At 43.1% G+C, this 14,121-nt stretch overlaps 1 protein-coding gene across 3 annotated transcripts; it reads right to left on the bottom strand.

Annotated features, from left to right (window-relative positions):
• Positions 1 to 5,911: 5,911 nt before the first annotated feature.
• Positions 5,912 to 13,922, bottom strand: mmaa (metabolism of cobalamin associated A). 3 transcript variants are annotated; one of them, XM_041035216.1, is made up of 7 exons: positions 13,853 to 13,922; positions 13,071 to 13,479; positions 12,179 to 12,301; positions 11,750 to 11,920; positions 10,710 to 10,795; positions 9,628 to 9,777; positions 5,912 to 7,063 (listed from the first exon to the last, which is right to left on the bottom strand). In XM_041035216.1, exons 2-7 carry the CDS (start codon positions 13,456 to 13,458, stop codon positions 6,758 to 6,760), a joined length of 1,224 nt encoding a protein of 407 aa, XP_040891150.1. In that variant the 5' UTR covers positions 13,459 to 13,479; positions 13,853 to 13,922; the 3' UTR covers positions 5,912 to 6,757. The 3 variants fall into 3 exon arrangements, with proteins under 3 accessions (XP_040891150.1, XP_040891152.1, XP_040891151.1); XM_041035218.1 differs by having other exon boundaries at positions 5,912 to 7,048; positions 13,847 to 13,912; XM_041035217.1 differs by lacking the exon at positions 13,853 to 13,922 and adding an exon at positions 13,768 to 13,822 and having other exon boundaries at positions 5,912 to 7,048.
• Positions 13,923 to 14,121: the final 199 nt, after the last annotated feature.

Genomic DNA, 14,121 nt, shown 5'->3' on the forward strand with positions numbered 1-14,121 from the left:
CCTGCCTGAGATGTGCAGCAAAACATAGGCTTAACCTCTACATGAGCACAGGTGTATGCTACCACAGATAATGAAATTGTATAAAATATATGCACACATCCAAACACATGTGTACATACACTCACAAATCATTCTTGATCATGTTTAATCTGACAAAAGCTTAAGCCTGATTCTCTTTTTTTTCCCTAGTTACCCCTGAAGTGATAAATTCATTCCTCCCAGGATCTCTTATATAAGCAACGGTTGCTTATCTATATACCTGATGAGGGCCATGTGGATCAAAATGTTTTAAGAGTTCAGCGGTCTTCTGACTTACCTGTCAGACATTCAGGTAAGACAGTACCTAGATAGCAGAGTTGCTTAAAAGTTAAGATACAGGAGTCTGGTTATCGCTCAGGCTTGTTTTTGTTTTGAACCAGATTTCATTCTAGCACTGGCAGCCCTAGCCTTTCAATATCAAAATCAGAGAGTGGCTTGAGATCACTGTCTAAATTATTTAAAAAATTATTATTATTATTATTATTATTACTTTATTTAATCTATTCTACTGTTCTACTGCTTATAAAACATTTTAGCCCTGAACTTCAACACTATCAAAATCAGTTCAATTTTTCAATTTTAAAATACTAATATAATTATACGGTTTAATCTTTTTTTTCACTGTCTCACACACACAGGCACAGAAGCTGTATGGAGAGACACATGTTCCTAGAGCTCGCTGCTAGAGGGAGACACCTGCCCATCCACTATGTGCCAGGAAGTGCTACGTCTGGCTGGCTGGCTGACAGTTGCCAGGCCAGTGGTCCGGTACGGTCCAGTGAGGTTGGCACTGACGCCTGCCCATCTGCCCGAGTTGACACGTTCGCTCCCACACCACTTGTCCAGGAGGACGAAATGTGCTGTGGTGTTCTGGCAATGTTCCCCGAAATGTCAACCTGGCGTGACAAACCCATGCCGGCCCCTTGGCCCTCACAGGCCTGATAGTGTGGGGCATTGCCCTGGATCAGACGAGGAGCCAGGAACATGCCATGGTAACAAAAACTGCTGATCGACTACCAGGGCGCTACCATCTTGTCCAGGGTGGATAGAGCTTGTTCGGTCGGGTAGAGGATGACTGTTCCCATTACTGGCCCTGAACCTTACAAAACTTGGCTATTCACTAGTTGATAGAGGGCAGCTGGATAGAAATGAGACATCATGAGCAGGAAACGCATGTGGGAAACACGCTTGGACTCTCTGCCGAAGCAATCCCGTCCCATTAAAAATTGTTATGAATGAAACAAATTGTAACTTGGCGTCTCCTCTTACATGCCAAAAACAATGGAGGCAGAAGACAAATAACATGCGGAACATATTTTCCCTTGTTTGAGCAGATGGTCTTGGAGGTGCTGTGAGGGTCTGATGTTGGCTGACTCTGTCCTGCAGTCCCCCCCAGGGCAGCAAGTGTGAGTGGTCATTAACACAGGGTGCAGGCCATGCCAGGAGAGAGTCTAGCGGTAGTTAACAGCCACTATCCAGTTAAATCCTCCTCCTCTATGCTAAACAGGAACGGCTACAGTATTTCTACTGGTTGCCAAGGCTGTAAAGGCAACACATCGTGTAAGACCTTTAGAAAAAAAAGACATTGTTTTGGAAGTACAAAGGAACAGAATGGGGAAGGATGTATTTCTACTCCACTGCACCTCATCGCTCACTTTTGCTGAATTTAAGGTTACAGCCAGGGCTGTCTGGCAGTTATCCATACACAGCACATCATGGCATTTGTGTGTGCGCACATGTGCCTGTGTGTGCACAATGGAGCTGTGGACAGGTATGACAGGCTGACCTCCACATGTTACCAGAGAGAGTGTGCGGCCCAGTGTTACCTGTCATAACACGGGCTGCCTGGAGCCCCGGAGCACCAGCCTGACCAGGCCACTGGGCAGCCAGAAATAATAGAGACTGGCAAGAGGGCAATGAGGGGTCACACGGAGGGAGATAGGGGGGGGACAGGGACATATGACAGGAGGACTGGTGGAAGGATGAAAGCAGGAGAGTGAGAATGAGAAGGAGAAGGGGAGAGGAAAGAGAAATCTATTTAAGTGAGGAGAGTGGTGAGGATAATGATGTGGGAGCAAATGGGTCAATCAAGGAGCACAGAGAAAAAGATAAGAAAGAGCGAAGTAAGGAAGGTGGCTGCTGTCCTCCCTGCATATTACTGTCTCAGGCCTCTGAAGAGGGATAAAAATTATGCGTAAAGGCAGTGAGGGAAGTGAAGAGGAAATCTGACTCGTGCTTCCAGAGTTCTCAGCATCTGTGCAGCGCACGCAAAGCAGAAAAACAAACCTCGGTTTTAACAAGACAGACCACCTCGCATCACTTCCCATTTGTTTAGAAGCTCAGTTTATCTTTGCGAGTATGATGTTGGAGTATTCTTGAGGTACAGCCACTCGCCTGCAGAGATGGAACAGCTGAATTCACTTAGACAGGCTTGGCCAGCAATTAAAGTGCTGGATTAAGAGTGATTGCATTTTGTGTCCTGAGGAGGCGCTGCCTGCCATCTTGAGAGGTCTCATTAACATGGCTGCCGTGGGCTGTGCTGAGCACTGCCACAGGCAGTTAAAAAATAATGGAGACATTATCAACCTTAATGTCTTGTACCTAGAGTGGAGAAGATTTTATAATCACTATTGTGATGGGCCACAGGCTGCCAGTTGTGCGAAAGGGAAAGGTTGGATGAAGATAACCCTTTTTCTGACCAGACCCCTGTGTGTTTTTTTGATCAGCCACTACACGTGGGGAGTCTGAGCAGCTGGATTTCATTAATTGAGTGCTGGCAGCGTTCTGCTCTGGCGGCAGGGGTGAGTCACACTGGTGGGATTGGTCTCTCTCTCCCTGATATCATCTTCCAACCATAACTACAAATAATTATTCACTCAAATCCATTACCGGGGGTCAGTCAAGTTCCCCAATCAGTTCTAAAGTCCAATTACTGGCGCCAAGGCTGTATTCGCGCTTTCCTGCAGATGAAGGCCTGGCCCACAGGCTGCCCAGTAAATTACACATAGCAAACAGTGGAGTGTGCATGTGTGCATGAGAGCGAGCCTCCTCAGGTGGGTAATAAAGCAGAGGTACATACTGGTCTCCCTGGGGCATTCTGACCGTACCATCTAGCAGACTTTACCAGGTTAAATAGAATTAGCCCATGCAATGAGACACACTTCGAATACCAACCACGTCTCGTCACTCTACAGGCTAGAGAGCATGCACAGCGCAGCCTGGTATTAACATCCATCTCAGCGGTTGATATAATAAGACATGTCGCCATAAGGGTCTTCTTATAAAGAGGCTGAACAGTGACCCATCAGAGCAACATAATGAGTGGGGTGTTACAACTAGCGTACACACACACACACACACACTAAGGGCTTCACTGCAGCTCTCCAACCCCATTAGCGTGTGGCTCCTTGTATCATTTTGCAGCCGTCTTGAAAGTGAGCCCGGAGCCGGGAGGAAATGCTTCTCGCACACTCATCTGTCACTACAGAGAGACAGCAGTGCAGCCAGCCGAGTCGGAGAGGCCGGGTGGGCAACAAGGCAGGCAGTGTGTGTGGCTGCATGTGCGTGAGTGTATGTGACAGGGGATGGATGGCTTGTATGGATGTAGGAGGTGAGCAGGACGGGTGTTCATGTGTGAGAGTGCAGTGGTACAGTGCGTGCTCGTGTGTGAGGAGCAGAGCAACCATAGCGGGGACAGGATGAGGCTTTGTGGATCAGCAGCCCATGACCGGTTGTCCCACTACACACATACATATACACACACAGCTCCCAAATCAGCCTGGTAGGAGGGCCGGTCTGACATTTCCCTCAGTGTCAGGCTTCCCTCACGCTCTGATCTGGCCAGAAAAAAACCTAACTATAATGCTGACACAACCAACAAGAGGAAAAGCACAGATGTCTGTCTGCGCTACGATATGTCTGTTTTGTTTACTGACATTTGTAGCAGCCCCATTGTTCATTGCTAATTCCAGACTTTGAGGTTTTGAAGAGGAAAAGCTGAGTTTTTGGACGGCAATTACAACAGTATGAGGGCACCATGTTGCTTTGTCCTGAGCCAGGAAAGCATTTTGACTTGAGACTGCTGACACAAAGAAAGACTGTCAATGTAAGCCCCTCCATTAAACATGAAAAAACCTCATCAAAGAGCCAGTCTCTGTCCTCTGCTTACATTCAAGAAATCCAGCAAAATGCTAAACACATGTGGATGGGCCCTGTGTTTAGGCTAAAATGGCCGAACACGATCCAGCAGCATTTGAGTTAATCTTCCTTAGTGAAACCGCATAGTGTTGTTTACACTGGAGACAACTGTGTGTGTACGTATATGCATGTCTGTGTGTGCGTGGAGAGCGTCCAGAGCAGCAGAACTCACTGTTCCCTTTTGCAAAGCCAGAGCAGTTACAGTGTGTATGTGTTTGTGTCAGCATGATGGAGGAGAAGGGTGTTACTCAGACCTAATGAATCCATCTGCATTCAAGGGGCATTCTTCCTCTTGTACGCAGGCGGGAGCAAACGAGCAGCGACCTGGGAGCCTGTCCAGCGGTTGGGGGGCTCAGGCTCAGTATTTCCAAAGGAGACAGAGCAAGGACAAGCATGGATTAGTATTGAATTCACCTGATTTTTTTTTCCCCTTTGAAATATAGGCTATTTTCAAAGCGAGGGTTGAGGTTGAAAGCTGTACAGTCACACACTCAACCCTCCTGTCCTGCGCTGAGCTTTGCTCCTTTCTGTTTTTCAGCGAGGATTGAGAATAGCCGAGGTGGGTTTGGCGCTGAGGGTGAGGACTACAGTACAGCCTGTGCTCCAGGAGAGTGGCAGCTGCTGATGTCCTCACCTCCGAGTGACCTGGCACCCTAGGCAACCTCAATGAAGAATGGATGGAGGGCAGGAGGCGGGGGCGTTATGAAGGGGAGGGTGGTTGGCACTGAGGGCCCAGTCATTAGGATAATGAATCCAGAGCTGAGTGGAATTAGGGAGACCTCTAGTGGCTGAGGAAAGTCTGAACAACCAACTTGAAAAACTTTATGTATCGTGTTACTTATTATTATTACTTTATTTAATCTATTCTACTGTTTATACTGTTTGACTGTTTATATATTTTTAGATTACAATTTATTTGTTTTTGTATAAGCACTTTTCAAGTAGATTAAAAAAAACTGCTATACAGATAATCTTTTTTTTTTTAATTACTGTAAACTGAAGAGTTTTGGACCATTGATTGGACAAAAGCCAGCAATATTCAGAGGACAACTTAGGCTCTGGGAGTCCTGACAAGCTTTTTTAAATTATTTTTTTCTGACATTGTATAGACTGACTAATTGAAAAAATAATTTACAGACATTCTGAACATAACAATTGCTTGTTGAAGTTATAGTTTACACAGGTATTTTATGCAGGATACTATCGTAATGAATGTCTGTGGGAAATACCTGTACTGTAGACTATACAAGCTACTGACTATACAAGCTCTACTGACATTAGAGTCTGCCACTTTACCCTGAATAAAACAGCAGGTCTGTTTAAAATTAATAAAGTAGCTGGAGTGAAGTTATTGTTAGTATGTAACTTCTCTTTGTCTTTTGATCTCTGGTGGTGTCCAGGAGTGCTCTGCATTATGAAGGCAATTCTAAAAATATTAAATTGTGTTTTGCCTGAATTAGAAGTAACTGAGCAGCTGACTCATTCGGGGGATACCTAGCGCTGACATTTCTGGCTCCGGAGTGCAGAAAAATTTCATTACATCTTTGACAAATCTCAGGACTAATATTCGTAGAGGTTACATTAATCAGCCCAACCACCACCCCCCCCCCCACGCCACCCTTTTTTCATATCATGAACAAACACAAGGAGAGTGAAAGCTTAGCCAAATGTACTGACAGATTTAATGTTATTCACTTATCTATTTAAGATTCACATCATTCTTTTAATATATGATTCCACTCAGAAAATATAACATTGAATAAACAACATCTTGAATGTGCAGTTGTGTTTGTTATAAGAGCAATGTCCTCGGCAGTTCAACAAGAGAAACAAGTGACTGTACAAATCGCTCTGTTCTAAACCTTCTCCTCTTCTTAACACTTTTCCTTTTCCATTAAGAAATACCACTGATCAATCTGTGGGCAAGAGTGTCGGTGACAACTGATTATCACAGATCATACTTTCACTACAGTATCTGCCATGTCAGTATTTATGGCCTGAACAAGCCACAGCTTGTACTTCTAAAGACACTGTTCGTAACAGTGATCAGTATTGTGCACAGTTTTCCAAGTGTAAAATTGTTCTCAGGGCTGTAGTGTTCTAGTCCAAGAAGACAGTCCCAGTATCCCAGTATCTTCTTTACATCAGAAAGGGGAAAACAAAACACTTTATAGCTGCCAGAACTCTTAAACATGGTCTCTCACAAATGCAGTTTTTCATGTTTCCCTCCACTGTCCAAAAGTGTCTTGAAGCCAAAGGTGAGACATAAAAACTGTCTGCTCAGTCAGGCCTCTTCTGATTTGGATTAAAAGCAAGCTGAAACTGAGTTTCTGTGGAAGAGGTGACTTCTGTCTTGGACATTTTAAAATTTAAAATTTAAAATTAAGTATAAAAAGAGCAAGGCTGCTTCTTTTTGTGCAAACCACAAAGTCAAGGTCACATATTCTCACTCTGTCCTGGTGGGTTTTGGCACCGAGTGGCCCTGATGAACCATGTCACATCCGTCCAGTCCCACTGTTTACTATGCAGACGATGATGAGAAGCCCTTCAGAAGCAGGTCAGCCGCCAGGCCTGGAGAGATGGCCCCTTTGGTGACCCTCTCCTCAAGGTGGGGTAGAGCCTGTCTGACACTGGGATTATTTTGGAAATGGTAGAGGACGTTCTCCTGAATCAGACTCCACATCCAAACCTTCTGCTGGGCCCTCCGTCGGGCCTGCAGTTCACCACTGGCTAACATGGCATCCCGGTAGGACTCCATCTTGGCCCAGACCTCTGGGATGCCCTCACCGGTGTGAGAGGAGGCGCGCACCACCTGAGGAGGGAGTGACTGTATGGTATCTCACTCAGAAAAACTGCACAATGAACCTTTTCCATGAGAGAAGCAAACTTCTGGAATACTCTATCTATGAACTGCACCGTTTGATGAATTTCTGAAAATCAAACTTAAAAAAAACTGTCCTGGTTGCCAACACATGACGTACATACAGCACCTCCAGTCTGATTACAGCCAAGAACCCTTGTTGCATGTCATACCCTGTTCTCCCCTGTGCATTGTTCAATAAGGGCAGAAATGCCGAATTAAAAAAAATAAAAAACAAGCTAAAAAAAGCCTTAATAGCTGTTTACTTACTATTCTAGAAGAATACTACTCTCATAATATTTTGTGATAGTGAGTCACTGTAGCACCCAGTCTGCCCTCAGTCCAACATAAGAGCATGAAGCAGTAGCACTGCCCAGAGGGCATATTCTAACCTCTTGTCTTATAACAACAATGGCTGAAGCTTTTGGCAAGCGACCATTATCCCCATCACCCCCACCGCCACGCACTCCTGGCAAGAAACCACGCAGCAGAAAAAAAACTTACATATAGCAGCTTTAAATTCAAAAGCTTCTGAAAGAGGCATTGTTGAAATTTCATTAAAGTTTAATAATAAAAGAACCTTTTACAGAGATTTAAATTCAGTTGGCGTTGCCGTTTTTCCCCATTCTATGAGTTTCCTCTATGTTTAAGATTTGTTTGGATGCACCACTGTCACTGTCAGGAACTGTCATGCCACTTTTCAAACAGTGTTTTCATCTCCCCATAACACCTTGTTCACACAAGCAATCAGGGGATAAATGTCACTTTAGTGTTTAGTCCTTCAACAAGTGATTTTCTGTCTCTTTTCAGAGCTTGCTACAGATTCAAGTGCACATGATGAAATACAGGGTAACGTTCCAATTCAAAGCAGACACTGAAGTGAAAGCGCCTCAGATTTACAGGAACACAAAAAAGTCAGGGCAATCAGATGTGCATTTAGGACCCACTAAACTGCTTATTTAAAAGTTAACCATCTGTTTCTAATCACTTCATTAAACACTAGTGTATAAAAAGGAGAAAAGGGAGTTTGGAGGAGGAAAGACAAGACTACAGTGTTGATGTAAAATAAACCTTACAGATTCTCTACAATCTCCAGACTGCTGAAGTGTAATGAAATTACATGTATCATTGGGAGATAATTTGACATCAACTGGCAATTGGAAAAGTTGAATGTGACAGGCTGGTAAATATTGGAGGCCTGTGATCAACAGCCAATTATGAATCCTCTAATTAGATCATTAAGTTAATCATTTTACAAGGACTGAATTTGAGGCTGATGCAAAAACAGGAAATTCAAACTTGAGACTAACTGTACTGTGTGTTTGCTAATTATCTTCTGTAAAGGGATAACTAAAACAAACAAACAAAGTACACAAACAAAAAAAAAAAACAATGGAATTTTGTTTGTGGTGCTCAGTGCATTACAAAATTACATTTAAAAATATTAACAATGTCCCTGTTATTCTGAATACTCCAGTTTTCATCTGAACTACTTTCTACCAAGCATACGGTACATAAATAGATGTACTAATACAACAAAGTAAGAAAATATGTTTTTGGTTTTTGAACCAACTATGAATGCACCAACATCAGGGGACTTGTTTTTTTTTTTTTTTTTTCAATTTTCAGACACTTCAAACACCTAAAAAGCAATCAATTAATTGAGAAAATGTTTTGCAGATTAATTGATAGATTGAAAAAAATGTTAGTTGCAGCCCTAACTGTTATTAGGTTTTTTGGGTTTTTTTTTTTTTACATATGACCAAGAACACAGAAATCACAGTAGAATTTATGACATTCATGTTTCATTCATTCATTTATGTTTTCATGCCGAGTGAGGTAGACAACAAAAGGAAGCCTAATGAGGGTGAAAAGACAGAGAGACTAAATCATAGATTATGTTACTACATGTCGAAGAAACACAAAAGAGGGCAGAAATGAAAAGGTAAGAATAAACAGAGAAAAAGACTACGAGAGCAGCTTTTATCTGAGTGTGCAGGCTTATAATGAGCAAAATGCATGACACAGCAGCCGAGTATTCAGAGCAGCAGGAGTCGGGGGTGGGGAGGGGTGGGAGGAGGGTGTGTTGCCTGGCAGATTGCCCAGTGGGCAGATGCTGCATTGGGCTGGGAAAACAAAGGGACAAGGCTAGGCAAGCAGGCGGGTGAACTGGGACATGCGGGGAAGAGTGAGACACTGCAGTGCTGAGGCCATGATGCTATGACATCACCATCACCATCATCATCATCATCATCATCATCATCATCATTATCATCATTCCCCTTCCCCTCCCTCTCCCTCCCTTTCCCAGGTCAGCTGACCCCTCAGCGGGATGGCTTGTTGGGTTCACATGGCAGCTGTGGCTGCCCAGTGGGTCAAATGTTTAACACTTGTCAGTTATATTTTTTTTCTTTTTTTTTAATGCCTAATCATTTCTATGTTGGCTGCCTCCCTCACTACACTGTCAGTTAAGATACAGAGAAATAGACGGGCACACACACAGTCACAGTCTCTTACACACATGTACACACCTTGGGGTTCCAGGACTTGGACTGTCTCCTGAGCAGCTTGAGTGCGCTGGTGTATTCAGTCTGGATCCTCCTGGCCGGCACCACCAGGTCTCCATCCGACTTTGTCACCACCACCAAGTCGGCTCTCTCAATGATGCCCCTCTTGATACCCTGGACAGAAAGTTTGGCATCAGAGAGGGGGCCAATTAACTTCAAAAACACTGTAAACAAATCTGATGTCTAGACACCTAATCTGCTGAGGGATCTCTGTACAGAGTGACGGATGCATGGAGCTGCGGTTCCCTGTTTTATAGCTGGAAGTTTACAAGAAGAAACCAACACAATCTGATAGTGTTACTCTCTATCCATCAGTCACTGATGTCGGCTTCTGACTGATCCAAAACAAAAAAAAATGCAGCTGAACTTATCTGTGACAGTTACTTTAAAAGTGCCTTTCAGTCCTTGTAATTTCAGCTCAGGTTTCTGTATTCAGCTGGTGAATAGAGGCAGCAGTAGATGTACAGAACGATTGCAGCTGCCAATCTTGTTTGTGCTTCTTTTGACTGAGATGTTATTTTTCTCTGCTTGAGTCGTGTAATGTGTCATTCAGTATCTCAGTGAATGGCTAAATCACATTGTTTTCTAGCACTTTCTGTTTTCATTTCCATCGAAACAGTTCTGTTTCGATGGAAATGTCTTTCATTGAAGATATATAATTACAATGGTTAAAACAAATGCCACTTGAGGTGCTTAATGACCATAATTACCATAAGATTTATCCTAATGAGTTAGGCTAATTGAGTGCTTCACTTAACTAATCAATAGATTGATTACCATTTAGTTTTTGTCAGCATGTTATGTTATAATATTCACATGAACAATGCCAAAACACTTACTGGACATTTTCAAGACAACGACAGCAAAGCAGCTTGACATAACCTCTTGTAATAGGCAAGAAATGATGTCTTCCAGCTGCTAATATCAACTTTCTAGACTTGGTTGAACATTATTCTTCCAAAAACACAAAAACTTCCAGTTCCTAACAGATGAAACAGCATTTGACACCTACGATGAGCTTGTTGATGCTGATGTTGTTCACTGACCTGGAGTTCATCGCCCCCTGCTGGTGGAATCAGCAGCACAAACATGTCAACCATGTCAGCCACTGCAAACTCTGACTGGCCCACACCTGAAAACAAAGGAAGAACATGGAGGAATATTTGAACTATCATCGCTGACCAGCAATATGACAAAATGTAATATTGACCCTTACAGCAAATCAGACTACAGCAGATCAATGGTCACACAAAAATCCTCAAACCATGACTAAATCCACAATAAAGAGCTACCAGCTTGAATGTTGTATCATAGTTACATTCACAGTTCACCTGTGTGTGATTTTACAGTACCATCTATGAACAAGAGAAAAATGTAATTCAGCGTAAAATAAGACTCTTGGTCAGGACTTGTTCAGAAGTTCAAAATGGTTTTGAATAATCATGAGCTTTCACAGTCTTCACAGTGAATAAATTCTAGCCTCTTGGATACAACCAAGGTGTGTGATGAACAGGAGCCAGCGTCAGACCTCAGCACTTGGTAATGGCCAAACTGTGTCTGTGGCACCAAGATCGAAAACTGAGAACTCAACAAATATTTCATCATATTCTTACATTTAATACTTAGCTTGGATCTCAACAAATATTTCATCATATTCTTACATTTAATACTTAGCTTGGATCATATAGTTCCTGAATCCTGTTTTTAAAATTTTGTACCTCACTGAAGGTGCTGGAAACAACTCTGGACACTGATAAGTTTATGAGATTTGACTTATTTTGTTAAATACACAAACAGACGCTGCATCGTACTGGAGCTGGTTCCCGAAACATTTACTATTAATGCCTAACCCTATTGATGAACCTCAACAAAGTGTTCAGAGTTGCCGCTTTCCTTTCGATGAAACTGAAAATACAGATTTAATATGATGTAAGTATGGGTAAGAGAGAGGAAATATGCAGGAAGATGTTTCCAAAAATTACATTTGGTGTTATTGCATTCAAATAGGTGCCTGATTATGATAGGGAGAATCAGATACAAGGTGAAACCAAAAAAAAAAAAAAAAAAATCACTCCCAGTATCTTACCTACGGTCTCTACAAGGACAATGTCATAACCTGCGCCCTCACAGAGAACAATGGCCTCATTGGTTGTTCTGGTGACTCCACCAAGTGTTCCAGAGGTTGGCGACGGTCTGATAAAAGCATTCATGTCCCTGGAGAGTTCAGTCATACGAGTCTTATCACCCATCAGAGACCCTGCAACAAGAGGCACAGTTTCAGTTTGGAGCACAAATTTAACTTTTTTTTTCTTTTTGCCACATTGCTGCTGTTGAGAGTACAAGTGGAATCCTGACTAATTCATCAGAACATGAACAACACAGTAAACAGTCAAATTATTTTTAAAAAATATCATTACACAACACATTACAAGTTCCCAAAATATTTATGTTGTATTATCCCAATAAGAACTGTTCTTCGGGATCATATATTTATAATCTGTGCCTCAGATGTTACCTCCTGTGGTGCACGAGGACGGGTCAACAGCCAGCACTGACACTTTATGTCCACGTCCCGTCAACATCTTCCCCACTACCTCGATGAAGGACGACTTCCCTGCTCCAGGGGGACCAGACAAACCTGACAAAGTCAGCATGGAGATCAAATTAGCGACAAATGGCAGCAAGACCAAGACCTCCTGTCAAGACCTGGTTCTATAAAAATAAACTTGCCTTGCCATGTGATTTGCATAAATCATCTATACCGCGATGTTCACTGATATCAAAAAACTATCCTAAAAAAAAAAGAAAAGAAATGAATCACATTCATGCTGCCAGTTTCCTGTTCTACCACATCCCAAATGTAGGGATCTGGTGACTGCGGGGAGGGGCACTAAAGTACACTCAACTCATTGTCATGTTCATGAAACCAGTCTGAGACCGATCTTGCTGTGTGACAGAGCATTATTTTGCTGGAAGTAGCCATTAGAAGATGGTAAATTGTGCCATAAAGGGATGCACATGGTCAGCGGCAATACTCAGATAGGCTGTGACATTCAAACGATGATTGACTGGCATTAAGGGGCCCAAAGCCTGCCAAGAAAACTTCCCCTACACCATTACAATGCCAAATTCTGCCCCTACCATTTACATGGCTCAGCAGAAATCAAGATTCATCAGACCAGGTTTTCTGTCAGCATCAACCGCTCTGGCCTTTCTCCTCTGACCTCTCTAATCAAGAAGCAATTCCAAGTCCTTTTAAAAATCACCATTTAGACAAGAGATAACTCATAACAAAACATCCATGTCTGCCTAAAAGCACATTCCCAGCTCAAAATGGGGCACTGGGGATGTAAGTGAACTGTTCTGAATACAGAACTGAACACAGAAAACGAGCCCACATAGCCTACCTACTCTGAAGGCCACAGGCTTCCCACCATTTCGCCTCTCCTGCTCCGTCCTGTAGGCCAGCACCCTCTGCAGCAGAACCTGGGCAAGCTCTTTCTTCCTGGGATGCTGTGTCTCCACCAGAGTGATGGACTCAGCCAGAGAAGCCCGTTGTCCTCCGATCAGCCCTTCGTACAGTTTTGTCAACAGTCTCTGCTCAAGGCCACTAAGGTCCTGTATGTGCTCGCTGAGGGCTGTGCTCACCCCTCTACTGTGCAGGCAGCTGTGACCTGGGATGGTGGTCTGGTAACAGGGGTGGGAGCCTGTGAAGACCCGTTGGTGGAGGCAGCTTGTTCTGGTGGAGGGAAAGGAGGGGATGTAGCGGAGGAGGGAGAGGCCAAACCGTCCCATTTTAGGATCAGTGTGGGGAATCTAGGAGGAGAAAACAATGGAGGTTTGGTAACTCATTCACGACAGCTTCAGTGTTTTATGCTCAAAGTAACAAACAAAAGGGGATACAGCATATTCATCTCTGCTTTGACCGAATAATTTAGCGGTATCTCTGGCACTAGCTAAGCTAAAAGTATTGTTAGAAATGACACGGCTGAACAGCAAAGTGACCAAACTTGCCACTGACTGCTTCAACACGCGCATATATAAACCGTTTTCTCCCACTGACCGTTGGGCTAACGCTATGTCAGCGCAAACATACGCTCATACCGTGAGTATAAATACAGTTGTCAAAGATACAACCAGCAAACATTTTACACAAAACGGTCATGAAGTTCTGTGAACGTACGCTGACCTCGTAGCAGCTGCACGGAGGCGCTTCACGGGTGTTACAGGTTACATATCCACGGTTGTTTCATTCATTCTCTTCCGTTTCCGGTGACGTAAGGCACTGCCCCCGACAAATAGTTCCGTCGATTTACTTATGCAACAAAAATATGTAAAGACAATAATATATACATATATATACAATATAATATATATATACAACATATTTGAAACAAATAGAATTGAAACGGTATGAGAGAGTTGTGAAAAGTAGTATTCAGTAAATGAAAATGAAAA

The sequence above is a fragment of the Toxotes jaculatrix genome, chromosome 4 (assembly GCF_017976425.1).
Source record: "Toxotes jaculatrix isolate fToxJac2 chromosome 4, fToxJac2.pri, whole genome shotgun sequence".
NCBI classification, from domain to species: Eukaryota; Metazoa; Chordata; class Actinopteri; family Toxotidae; genus Toxotes; species Toxotes jaculatrix.

Coding starts and splice junctions, on each gene's coding strand:
- mmaa (XM_041035216.1), bottom strand. CDS start 13,458: ATGGGACGGTTTGGCCTCTCCCTCCTCCGCTACATCCCCTCCTTTCCC. Junction 12,302..13,070: donor GCCTGTGGCCTTCAGAGTAG/GTAGGCTATGTG, acceptor TGACTTTGTCAG/GTTTGTCTGGTCCCCCTGGA. Junction 7,064..9,627: donor CCAAGTCCTGGAACCCCAAG/GTGTGTACATGT, acceptor GATACCATACAG/TCACTCCCTCCTCAGGTGGT.